This window comes from Neodiprion virginianus, chromosome 6 (assembly GCF_021901495.1).
Source record: "Neodiprion virginianus isolate iyNeoVirg1 chromosome 6, iyNeoVirg1.1, whole genome shotgun sequence".
In the NCBI taxonomy this organism is placed as follows: Eukaryota; Metazoa; Arthropoda; class Insecta; order Hymenoptera; family Diprionidae; genus Neodiprion; species Neodiprion virginianus.
The window spans coordinates 2,034,942-2,048,064 of NC_060882.1; the positions used below are offsets into that span (position 1 = coordinate 2,034,942).

Consider the following 13,123-nt stretch of genomic DNA (forward strand, 5'->3'; position numbering starts at 1 on the left):
TTGTATACAACGTACCATTTAAACGGCACTCTCAGCCTATCACGATGCACAGGTAGAGAGAAAACGTGGTGCGGCAAAGGCAGAAGACGGAAAAAAAGAAGAAGAAGAAGAAGAAGAAGAGCAACGAGGATATGACGCGTAAAATGTTCAAAAACGAAGAGGAAACGGGGGAAAGAAAAGAAAAAGGACGAAAAACCCGCGGTGCAGAACAATGGGTTATGGCACACACATAGTATATCATTAAACATACATGTGTATCGTGTATTGTATATATATATTGTGCAAGTATAAATATATATACACAAACCTGTTCGATAGCGGTGATGCGGGTTAACTCGTCGAGAAGACGGGGCAGACCGTAACCGCTTTTACGCGTCCAGTCAAGACCGTGTAAAGCCGCCGCGACGCTGGCCGCCGCAATCATGCTCGGTGTGTACATCGAGAACTTGTATTCTGTAACAAAAGCGAAAATTTCTTCACATTCGCTTGTACATAAGTACATTTATGACATTGCCTTTCTTTCTTTCTTTCTTTTCTTTTTTTCTTTGTCGGGCGCATCGATCCGCTCTCACATCTATTCATCTCAGCAACAAGCGGGGAAACGGAGGAACGTATTTGCATGAGCGTTGAAATTGAATCGTTTCTCTATACACAAAATTGCACGGACATGCGTGTAATACGCAAGTCGATCCACATCCGTAATTACACTCCCTTATTATTTTCTCATAACAGTTTAAGCAGCCAGAGTTTATACGATCGACTACGGACGAGACGGGAGAGCGAAGAAGAAGGCAATGGCATCGTATTCGCTCTCACGTTCGCCGCAAGTCCGTGCGTGACAAATCGGCGCGGGTGCACGAGGCGCGCACCTTCTCGATTCTGCTGTAGGTATTTACAAGGTGGCGAACGCAGAGAGCGCGAATCACAAGCGGAGACTCTGTGCCCGTGAATGTATGTGTGCAAACTGTAATACGTGTGCAGAACGGAGGAAGGTTGCCGGCTCCTCGCAATCAGCGGTATACGAGGTATAATACCTACCACCTACCACCTACCGTATAGCCGGTTAATTCACCTCCCGCATTCCGGATACGCAATCTCAGCCGCAGACCTACTACGACGCGAGAAGATCGATTCGCGATAGTGTGCTACGTTAGGTACGTACATGCTCGAGCTTCGAGACGCGAACGGAAAGCGAAAAACGGAAACCGAAACGCGAAGCGAGACGCTGTAACCGTGCCCCGGAGCTTTTCGTAAGGATCGTTAAACGAATAACCCTGTGTATGTTTGTACACGAAGTGAATTCCCAACGACTGCACGTGATCCGTCCGACGTACAATCCGAGAGCGGCTGTTCGCCAGGATGACCTGAAACCGTCATTTCGCCGCCCTGTATCAAACCTCAAAAATTATTACTGCGCTGAGTACGAGCACGATTGGCAACATTTTTGAGGTTATACTTACGACGGTTGGTCACCCTGGAAAACAGTCGTCTTCGGATTGTAGCGCGTGCGCATTAAATTTTAAGCAGACGACGGACCGTGCAGTTGCTAGAATTCACTCCGTATACGGTATACTCAATGACAGTCGACGCAAGCTTGACGATTACGTCTGTGCAGGTTCGCAATACGCCGGTTTCCTAAATAATGTTGCTTAAACGTTGAAAAAATATCCCGCAACGTATGCAAACTGTATTTCGAATGTACGATGTGGAGGTTGGGGGGGGGGGGGGGAGGCTTGAAACCAGTCGACGCTGCGGTGCGCGTGGACGAACGCTCTCAAGGCTAGCGACGATATGTATAAAATATCGGTGTGCACGTTGTATATACGTATAACAATGAAATGTAACAAAACAAATGTGTAATACGTGAATTGACACGGAGAAAATGCCTCGGTAATTTTTAGTGAACGGCGTGCGTTAAAATTATCGACATAGTTGCGGTAATGGGAATAACACAGGAATAAAATTATGAACAAAAAAGAAAACGTTTTTCGACGCTCTATTCAATTATTTACCTGTACCAGGAATAAGTCGACTGAATTATCATTGGATCGAGTATGAATTAATTTTCTAGCGTCGCATTATTTCAATCAAATAAAGTTGTTTCTGCCGGTCTATCAATACCATTACAATACGTTCGATACAGCAAATATACGAATACAGAGCCGTCAACCCCGAGCCAATGACAAACAGTTTGCGGGAAATGGCGCGGTACTGAATTTAAATTGAAAGATAAAAACGAAATACGAATAAAAGTTAGTTACTATTTATAAAACGATGAGAGGTTTATACGGTGCTGCAATCTTATCAAACTGACTTCGTTCCCAAAGTATTTAGTCCAGACAATAAAAATAAATCTCTTTTACTTATTTGCTATTTCGAAATCTTGCCGACTTAATGTTTCTAGTAAAATTATCGAAGAAACGTTTCGAAACGTAGCGATAGCCCAACTTAACCCAAGGGCATGTTTGAGTTAACGAAAAGTGGTCGAAAAAAATCAGCTTTAGCTATCAATGAAGATGGTTAAACATCCGAGTCAAATTGAAGAAATACATCCTACGAGAACGAAAGCGACATGGGGGCTTCGGTGTAAGGAAATCCAACAATAAGCGTTCGCCGATAAAATCGGATCGAGCGTCCCTGGGGTTCCAATTACAAATGCACATATTATTTTTTATTCACGTTGTTAATCCGGGGCACATACATACGTACGTACGTACGTGTTATACCTTATACCTACCGATCGCATCTACCGCGAGCCATCGAAGCTACCCGCGCATTGGGTCTAAAACTCGGTCGTTGTGATATTACAATGCCAGCAATACCGCCTCGCGTGTACCTATAGATATAATGCAATCGGACAAGTTGGGTACAGGGGCGTAGCTAAATCTTGCTTGCGATTAAGCGTCGTAAAGACATTGACCAAATTGATCGGAAAAATTGCGCCCATTCCGTTTCCTTGGGTTGTCCAACGAATTGTACGGACACTTTCATCGGAATCTATTCAGAAAAATGTCATCTACCGTTGCTAGTTGAACTAATTTTAATCAAATTTCACGCCGGAGGATTGCCTGCGACTTCGTACGCGAGAAACGAGTTAATACTGTAATTGAAGCTCGTTAGAGCGAATAGCTGGCTGAGATCCGAAAGAAAATGTATACTCTGCCAGACTGTATAATCTTTCGCTATTACGCTACTGCGTAAGTCGCATACCCGAGAGAGATCTGGTCTTCGCACGTGCCCTTGTCGCGTTTAAGCTTTAGTTGGTCGTGGGTATAAGGTATGTGTAAGCAAGCTCAACAGGAGGGGTTGCCCGCTACTGCCTAGTTTGGCCCGTGGGAAGCGATCCGGTCCAGCCGGCGTGCGAGCGAAACGAGCTCTGGTCGAGAGGAGAGGAGTATCTTTGCTGAATTTTTTTGCCACCGAGTCGCGATATAACGACCGACCGACCGAGAGACGAAGGAAGAGGAGGAAGAGGAGGCAGAGGATGAAGGAAGGGCGAAGGGAGGGGCCGCAGGCTACCGTCAGGGCATTTAAACGCGTGCAGCAACAGCAATCTTTAAACCATTAAAGGTCTCCGGCGCGTCTGCATCTCTCGCTGTTTGTATTGCAGTGGAATACAACCTTTTTCGCAATCGAGTTTATACCGTATTACGATATCGCAGATGCTTAGCAGCGTAGCTGCGGAAAAATTAGCGATCAAACGCAGAGACTCGTCTGCGATGTATTATACAGAATTGGCGATATGTACATATATGTATTTTACTCTCGTTAAGTCTTTCCGGCCGGTTCCTCCGTTACTTTCGGGTAAGATGGACAGAAATTCGATATCTCACCTCTCGCGCTGAGGGCAATGAAGGTCTGCGCGTGTCTCCGAATCATCCGGGAGTCCCAGGCTGGTGGATCAACCGGTAAACGGCTGAGGATGTGTAGAAGGAAGTCGCCCGGCGTCACCGCTGACAACTCCCACTTAAGCTTCGACACAACCAGCTGTTCCCACCGCTGTAACACATTCGTAAAATGCAGGGTATACGTCAGTAATGTGGTAGGTACAGGTATGAGTTTCATTCGTCGGTAAAACATTAAAATTTAAAAGAAGAAGAAGAAACGCGTTAAAGAAAGAAGAACACCTTACACAATATACAGTCCGCAGCGAAACTTGCATAAGACAACTCTGTACCAGCATACATAAATAGCGAGTGACTTGATTCGTTACAATAAAAAAACGTTAAACATTTTCCCTACGACTACGTCGTTTGCAACAAGAATATATATATGAATAAATTTCGATTGATTTCATCGCAAAGCGCTTTAGGCGCCGATATGTAATTCAAATTTGAGTAAAAGAAATTTCTCACGCGTTGCATCCGTACATCTCTTTCTCTCCATACGATATCCCCGTCACTTTTCCTTCTTTATTCACAGGGCTGCGGCCTCGGGCAACTACAAAGGGGGAAACGGATATACACGGAGGCCCAACGTTGTGCGTACCTTCGAAAGGCATACGGGTTACGCGAGACGGGCAGGTGCAAGGTATGTGCCCTCAGGTTCAGAGAGCTAGCCGGCTGGCCGGGCGAACAGCCGCCACGCAATGCGTGAGAGAAGCTCGCAAGCTGCTACGGTCAGAGGTGCAGAAGCACGCGGTGCGCGTAGCGATACGTAAATTGGAGACCAGGTAGGTCCTGCAGTGACCGAGTCACAGGCGACCGCTCGTCAATTATCAGAGATTTCAACACCAACTGTCCGCTGCTGTGGCTCACCTGCAAGCGCTGCCCTGCAACGCGTCACCTGTGAGGAAACGTCGGCGACGAAACAAAGGAACGGAAAAATAAAAACTGGTGCCGATTATGGTATAGATCGTAACGATTGTTACATTGTACTTGAATTGTAAGATCGAAATGAGTTTTTTTTTTTTTTTTCCAACTCCACGAAAATTCTAAGCTTATTGTTTATACACGAGGGGTTAAAAATTATCTTGAGGGTTTTTCCGGCAGTTATCTATATTTATACACACGCGTGTAACAAAGTCTCGTCGAATGTGTGATAAGATGTAAAATGAATAATCGCAAGTAAATATATTGTCAAACTTTGCCAACACCCCGTATATTTGAGGAGTTAAATCGAGGGTTGGGATCCGGAGGAAGCTGGCAGGCGTATTCAATGGGAAAGAGCGGCAGGAGGGATCCAACTCTATACGTATAATACGTGGGTATATCTTCTACCTGGGTTACTTCCAAGAAACCGGGGTGAGAGGAAGAAAGGAAGGGATGGAGGGGCCTGATTTATCTGGGCCCGCAACGGACGAAGAGAAATCGATAGAGGCGGTAAGTGACGGCGGCATGGTTCAAGCCGTGCGTCGAGGGGGTAGAAAAGAGAGAGGGAAACCCTGGGGAAGGGCGGCGCCTCTGAGGAGCAAGGTGTTTACCATTCCGGTCAAAAATAAAATACAACCCCGGTCAGCGCATAACTGGCAACAAAAACCAGAATGACCGAACCGCGCGCGGCGCGCATTCCATTCGCAGGAAAGGCAGGCGGTCAGGCAAGCAGCACGCACGCAAGCTCTTCTCCCTGCATCGGCCGGTCCGTAGTTGAGTTTCTTTCCTTCCTTCTTTCTTCCTTCCTTTCTTTCTTCCGCCGCTCCCGAAATCCCCAGCCGGGAGAAACGATACTTGTAAAAGCGGCGTTTGTATGCGTGCAGTGGCTCGGGTAGGTAGGTACGAGGATTCGGAAGAAGAGAAAAAGTAAGAGAGAGGGATCCGAAACAAAAATGGCATTAGCCAAAACCGCAAAACACCTTCCGAGAAGAAACGAGGCACAGCCCGACATTGGGAACAACTGTTTTATCGGGTATAGACATCGATAGGTGGGTTTTTCGTTTTCGTTCGAACCGAATATCCGCCTCCCTCGGTCCTCGGATGAATCCGAAGTTAGTTAAGTAAGGTTGTTGCAATGATTCACGGTTATGAAATATCGTTATTTCGCAATTTTCGGAATGTCTGAAACGCGGTGATCATAAGACGGCAAAACATATTCATATTTTGAGAACTTTACCACTTCAGACTCACTGTTATAAAATTCGAAAATAGTCATCCCCCACCCCTCCCCACTGAATTCAGTCTCATTCCCTCGGTCATTATTTTTCTCGTCCCATTTCACATCACCTCTCTTTAACATCACGCGTTGGGCTCTTTTTCGCTTATCGACGTTAGAACTTTAAGGATCATTCTTTTCCCCGGTGTTCCCAGTTTTCCATGTTTTTTTTTTTTTTATAACGTTCGAATTACCCGAATTCTTACATTACGTTCAATCCAATTGAATTCAATCAACTCGTAGTATTACATGTTACATAGAATAACGCCTAGCACTCGGACTTTGAATAAACGTGCCTATAATTGGGGGGGGGGGGTCCCTATCAATTTGCAAAAACTCACTAACGACGAGACGTTCTCCCCGATTACAAGGCATTATAGAAAATACCCCACCTTGCGCACGGTTATAAGAGGAAACGAGTCGCGTTAGCGTTTATAGATATATATAGATATATAGATATATATATATAGACGCATACGCGCGCCTAGACTCTAGACTAGAGAGAAGAGGAGATCGCGGCCTCGGCTCGGTCACTGGCCGAGACCCTCTCTCTCTCCCTCTCCCTCTCCCTCTCCCGTTCCCTCTTCCTCTTCCTCTTCATTTTCTTCGCCTCGCCGCAGCGGCACGAACGCGATTCCGATGCTCTCATGGCCAAACTATTTCTAATGCCTCGGCAAAAATTAGTCTCCCTGGTAGTTTAAGCACTGGATATACCTACTACACGTATACATATACATCGTACTAGTTATTTGACGTAGTGTATTATACATGTATAACGCCGGTGTGCGGGTACCTAAATTATTTTGCAAGGTTGTAAGCGTGCGATGTGTCGGCTGCACGTATAATATGGCACGTGTATGTAAAATACACGTGTAGACGCTATGCGCGCGCGTGTGCATGCATATTATGTCATTATGTGTTATACACGCTTACGCACGCACGCACGCACGCACGCGGGATTCGTACACCTTACGTCATGATTTGACGAGCTGCAGAGATCTCTCATTCATCGTACCGGTGAGAAGTTACACACAACTGACAATGAGCTCCAGTCGTCGTCTTTTTCACAGGGATATCGAAACTATCGGCTATTATATCCGTAATGAAATGTCGCCGGTTATTTCATTCAACTTCCCGCGATATCGTGTAAATTTCGTAATCCCTCCCATTTTTTTCTCTTTTTCTCTTATATATATTTATTCATTATTTTGCTTCTCTTTCAAAAATTATACGTGTACACGTGTCAAGGCAAGTAAACGCGTCCACAAGCCGTTGATTTTTGAATTTATCGTTAATCACATCCTGTTAAACGAGACTGTAACGCGTGCATGTATAGTGTGTCCCTACACACCCAATATTCACTCTATAAGTACGACGATAAAATCCAGGAAGTGAGTGAATTTCTGATCATTTCCATAGATTTCGATTTCAATTTATACACTGGTTTGGACAGGGTATACGTATTATTAGCCACATCACAGCTGTTTCCGGCTATTACGTTTTCACCAGTTGGCTAATTAACGCAATTTCGTGTCACGTATATTCGCCAATTAATTTCCGACCCTTTGACTGCGACGATTTTCACACATGATTACGATCGTACCGCATACCTGTGCTGTAAAGGCGCTCAACAATTTTCTATACTTCCGAGACCTAGAAATGAATTTTTCCCAGTTTTGATACCGAGTCGATTAACATACAAACGATTGATCTCGATAAGCTGTCAATCCTATACATAGACTCCGCTTATCACAACCACCTGAATTACAGGTGCATGATAAACATCGCTTGAATTTCGTATTGTACAACACGTTACATGCAAGAATTAATTAATAACCTACGTCCAAAGGCCGACTAATTGTAAGTTACAAAAAGGACTAACAATAACATGTACCACAAGACGCCAAGTTGTTGCAACAGTGGCGTCAATAACTGCAGGAACAAGCCGATAGTTAGTAGGTATAAAATGGTTACAGGCACAGGTACGTACCTACTTGGGTAAGATACTTAAAACTACGAGACTGCGGGTATAACATCACAGAGTATGCGGAGTTGCGCAAAGCACCTTCGGTACGTTTCTTCAGGGTGCACAGGTATACAAGAGGGTGCCACTGAGACGATTGCCGCGTATTGTTTCTGCAGCTTGCAGTTATACAGGTAGGTATAATGTTGAGCGCAGTGGTAAGAGTAGCCATAAGTATACCGCAGCCGTGTCTTGCGGCAGGTGGGCGTGTACGAGCGTGAAAAGCAACAGTTTACAAATTAGTAGGTATACCTTTATACACGTTTCAGTCCCTGTTACAAGCGTGCGTACGTTGTGTAGAAACGTATACGCGCAACATACGCAAATAGCTCCCGGACATCGTCCACGTGCTCATTGACGCGCGCAGCAAAAAGGGGCAGAAATAATTAGCTGGCAGAAGGAAACAAAGAGAATTTTCGACTCGCGATTACCTCGACGAGATTGCGTAGCCGCTCTTGATATCCATCGAGTTTTTCGACTGTTCATAGGTACGTCGTATGCGATTCTACCTATAGGGTGGCCGCAAATATTTGGGAAAAAAATTCCCCCACTTCTGGTAAAGTTACCAAAACCCAAATAGTTCGGCTTATCAACCCTATATTCGGTTAAAATTCAATTGAAATTGAATAAAAACATTGTTGTACAAAAAAGGTCAGTTTAAGCCAATTTGTTTTCTGGACAAGATAAAAAAAAAAAAAAATTCAAATTTCCCCAGGAAAGTGGGCACCCTGTATACCTATTACATCCCTGGTGTGCGCAAGACACCCTTCCGGTTCCTTCACCTCGCGAATGAGTCTCGGCGGCATTCGGAAACAAAAATTGTTTATCCACGTGTACGAGTATAAAAATAAAAGCCCCTTTTCCATCGTTCCTTTATTCTTCCCGTCTTCCTCGACGATGATCGGACGGCGTCGATTCGAGGGCAGCTGCCGCCGGGTGCACCCTGCTCCAGGACGACCACCTGGCGTCCACCTGCCTCTCCCTACGTCCCCTGTACTTCGCCTCTCCTCTCCTCTCCTCTTTCTCCCCACAGATTCTCGCATCGCGACGCGTGATCCGGAACGGCACGAGGACCGTCATCTCCCGGACTGCCGGAGCCAAGGATTTCTAATAACGCTATGCCGATCCTTCGGGAAGGAACGCGACGCGAAAATCCTCTGCCTGAGCGAGTGAACTTCGATCGGGGAAATTCAATCCGACGAGAGCCTTTGACGGTTGTGCATGTTTTTCCTCTTTTCTTTCAACACGTCGTATACAATATTCGGAATACTTACGACGAGATTTGAAATCTTTCACGCCGAGATACGGATACGGAGAGAGAGAATACTGCGCGGAAAGTTTATAATTTGGCCAAAAATTGTGTTAAGCACTGATTGAATATTAAATTATCAACGCTGCCGCGTGCGAGATGATTATACGTACGGTATAATCAGTGCGTGGATAAAAAGTTACACCGCGACTTGACCAAATTTTATCAATCGTCGCCCTCGTTGACCTACTATACGTGAAGATAATACACGGATTGACTTCATTCAAATGAATATTATATCTGCTACAGTTATGCGATACGGTATACGTTGTACTAAATTATTTATATCGAGAGTCGATTTTAATCACGAGATGTAATTTTTCAACTTCTCAAACAACTTTTCGCAGATTTTCCTCAATATCAGAACCATGTTTATGGTACTGGTATATGATAATAATGATGATGATGATGATGATGATGATGATGATGATGATGATGATTATTATGATGATAATAATAACAACAGCAAAAACACCAACAAAAACAATAATAATATTATATCAACGTTTCTGTACGCTTATCGGAAAATACACACAGATATACTCTACGTGGCGTACAAATTATCTACGTAGTTCGGTTCTGTGAATGAAGCGACAACACCACACGTACGATTTCAATGACATAATTGTATAAATATGGAGTTAACGGAGATTGGACATACGCACAGTAGAATCGTCGCGATTCGAAGAATCGGAATGTGAGTTGAGAGAATAAAAAAATAAAATAAAATAGTTCAATAAAAAAAAAAATAATGAAAAAACGCGAGGAAAAAAAAATAGAGAATACGGAATCGAGCGCTCGTTCGTTGTCTGATCTCTGCAGCAGCAGTCTTCAATATAGCATACCTATATGTAACATATATAAGACATCACCACATAGATTTTAAATAATACTATTGTAAGCGCGCGTGTACATATATTTATATGTTAATACACGTACACGTATAATGTACATGTATGCCGGTACACACATAGAATACGTATAATATCAAGTTATCTGTCAGGTTTGCCGGAGCTATCGCTTGTTGTTTGCGGCACGTTACGACCGGCTAACGTTCGGGGTTTACTTACACTTACGTCTGTAAGTTACTTCTATTATTCATACTGTACATAGTTTACGTTACACATAGACGTTAACTTGCGCGTGTGCGCGCGTATCTGTGTGTAAGAGAGAGAGAGAGACAGAACAATACCACACATGACCGAATCGAGTTACGCGCAATGTACATACCTATGTACAGCAACAACAACAGCGACAACAATAATAATCGATCGCGACATACAACAAGATGTATGTACTTTTAAATTGTACGCGTATACTCGTCGAATCGTCAAACGTGAATTGAACTGCGATAGTGCGCCCGTATGAAAAGAATTTTCATCAATTGATTGCAGGGAAACTACACTGTAAATTTCTTTTGTAAAAAATATATATTGCGTCGCCCCCCTAAGCCCCCTCCAATATCGCATAGGTATGTATAATATACATTCCGTAATCTGCAACGGAGATGCGAAGGTGCAGAGGTTGGGATAAGCATGAGAGAGAGAGAGAGAGCCAGCGAGAGGCTGCAAATGAGTCAACAATATTTTAAACCTCTCATTTCTATTTCAAAGAATATTTACATAAATCCGTTAAAATACCCGTCCGCCAAGGAAAGACGGGCAGGGTAAAATAATGTACGTATGTATGTATGTATGTATGTATGTATGTATGTACAACTACTCCCGGGTTTTTTCGCTCTGTAATACATAATATATATATATATATACGGCCCCTTGTTACAATTCTTCTCTCTTTCGTCTTCTCGCAGATGTTACGTTACATGGTACGCCGATGTGGTAAATAATAATGTACGTACAACACGCGTGCGCATAAGCACAGGACGTATGTGTAGCATTATGCGTTTATTCGTCGAATTCAGTACGCGGAGGGTTTCTCGCGAATCGCGTCTCGTTCGTTACATTCGGACATTCGTTTCGCGAATAATCGTTATAATAACAACAATATTATTAATAATAAAAACAACAATGATGATGATAACGATAATAAAAGTATACCAGTAACAACAGCGAATGAATGAATGAAGAGTAAGAGTAATAGGAGTAAGCGCGTTGGTACGATATAATCGTTATCACTTATGTAACATCTACTATGTACGCTATATCGACCATTCGTTTATAAATTATAAGAACGAAGAAACGGAATATTCGAGTTAAATGAAAATGGAACGAAGACTACGCAGCGTTTGCAGCCTCTCTCGTTTCATCTCTCCTTTTCATCACAGATCTTCGCTCTCTCTCTCTCTCTCTATATATATTACCCGAATCCCACTTTCCGCGGTGATTCTATATTTAAAAACCCACAAGTTTTCCGCGATAGGAAACCCACGAAGAGTAGACGTATATACCTATCGCGCACTCGCCAACGGAGACGAAAAATCCAAAAGTCGCGGAGCGTGGTTTCCTCGATCTTATACTTACATATACACACGCAGCGAGTATACATAATCGAATGCAGATGAATGCTCAACGTAACGTCGTCGAGCGAAATGACGGAAATTAATCGGGAAGAAAAGTGAGACGATCGACGACTAAATTCGTGCTCACGGTATAACTACAAAACAGTACAAATAATAAAAGCGAGATTAGCGATAGAGACGATCAACTGCGCAGAGGCAAATTTCCCACGAACGAAGGGAGAGAGATAGATAGAGAGAGAAAGATAGAGAGAGAGAGAGAGAAGGCGATTCCGCGTATAACTTGATTAACTGCCGACGTTATCGCCGGATTTATTTACGTTCCCATGGCACCCAACTCGTCGCACGTTACATATATTATACCTATGTATATACACACCCTGCAGCCCGTATAGTTATTTAATAGAAACGAAGAAGCGTCGAACCAAATATTTCGTCAGCGATACAACAGTCGCTACGTTTACATGCACCGTTTTACGTGCTACGAGCTACTCGCTAACTTCCGTAACTTGCACTACGTTGCCAAAACGTAAGAACCAGTCGAGTTGCGCGTAGTTTAAACGCCTGTGACTGTAATCGAAAAGCATCGTACTTCGTACACGTAAACGTGGTACGCGTAGGACAGAGATACTGTCTACGGACGGTTAGGCAAGAGTAGAAAAGGTAGAAATAAAAAATTCATATTGCGTGATGCACTCACCCAGAGGTCGTCGAAGCTGACGGAATTGTCGGTGTAGAATACGAGGACTTCGGCCGACAGAGGCCGGGGTTCTCTCAGCTTCGAGGATAGCAGAAGACACGCGGTGCCCAGGAGCTGTAGCTGGGATTTCCTGATCGGGCAGATCGACAGAAATCTGTCGACGTAGTTCATCGACAGTGGGAATACCTCCTCCTGACACTTTTGCTCCTCGCATACCTGCAGTTTTCGGGGGCAAACTGTCAGTGATAATTTACCAACTTTGTCAGTTTCTTTTCTTTGATTATTGCGTGCGCGTGATATATATATATATATATATATATATATATATATATATATGTATATAGGTACCTATAATGTGTACGACAATGCATGTAATACCTATATGAATACACTATACTGACACAATGAGAATTATATCGAACATTCAGGCAATTCATGGGCGAGGTCGAGAAGCGGCGAAAAAAGAGGATGAAACGAAACGTGCATCACTTTTCTCAAGGCAAACGAGGGTTTCTCTTTAAAATCCAA

The 13,123-nt window shown here is 43.7% G+C and overlaps 1 protein-coding gene across 3 annotated transcripts in view; it reads right to left on the bottom strand.

Moving 5' to 3' along the window:
• Window positions 1-13,123, bottom strand: part of LOC124306803 (G1/S-specific cyclin-D2) — a 123,162-nt gene that overhangs the window by 5,649 nt on the left and 104,390 nt on the right. For all 3 annotated transcript variants that reach the window (XM_046767836.1, XM_046767835.1, XM_046767834.1), the window contains 3 exons: window positions 12,596-12,811; window positions 3,834-3,999; window positions 308-453 (listed from right to left, as the gene is read on the bottom strand). In XM_046767836.1, the coding sequence (XP_046623792.1) occupies window positions 308-453; window positions 3,834-3,999; window positions 12,596-12,811 (528 nt within the window). The remainder of the gene's footprint in view (window positions 1-307; window positions 454-3,833; window positions 4,000-12,595; window positions 12,812-13,123) is intronic.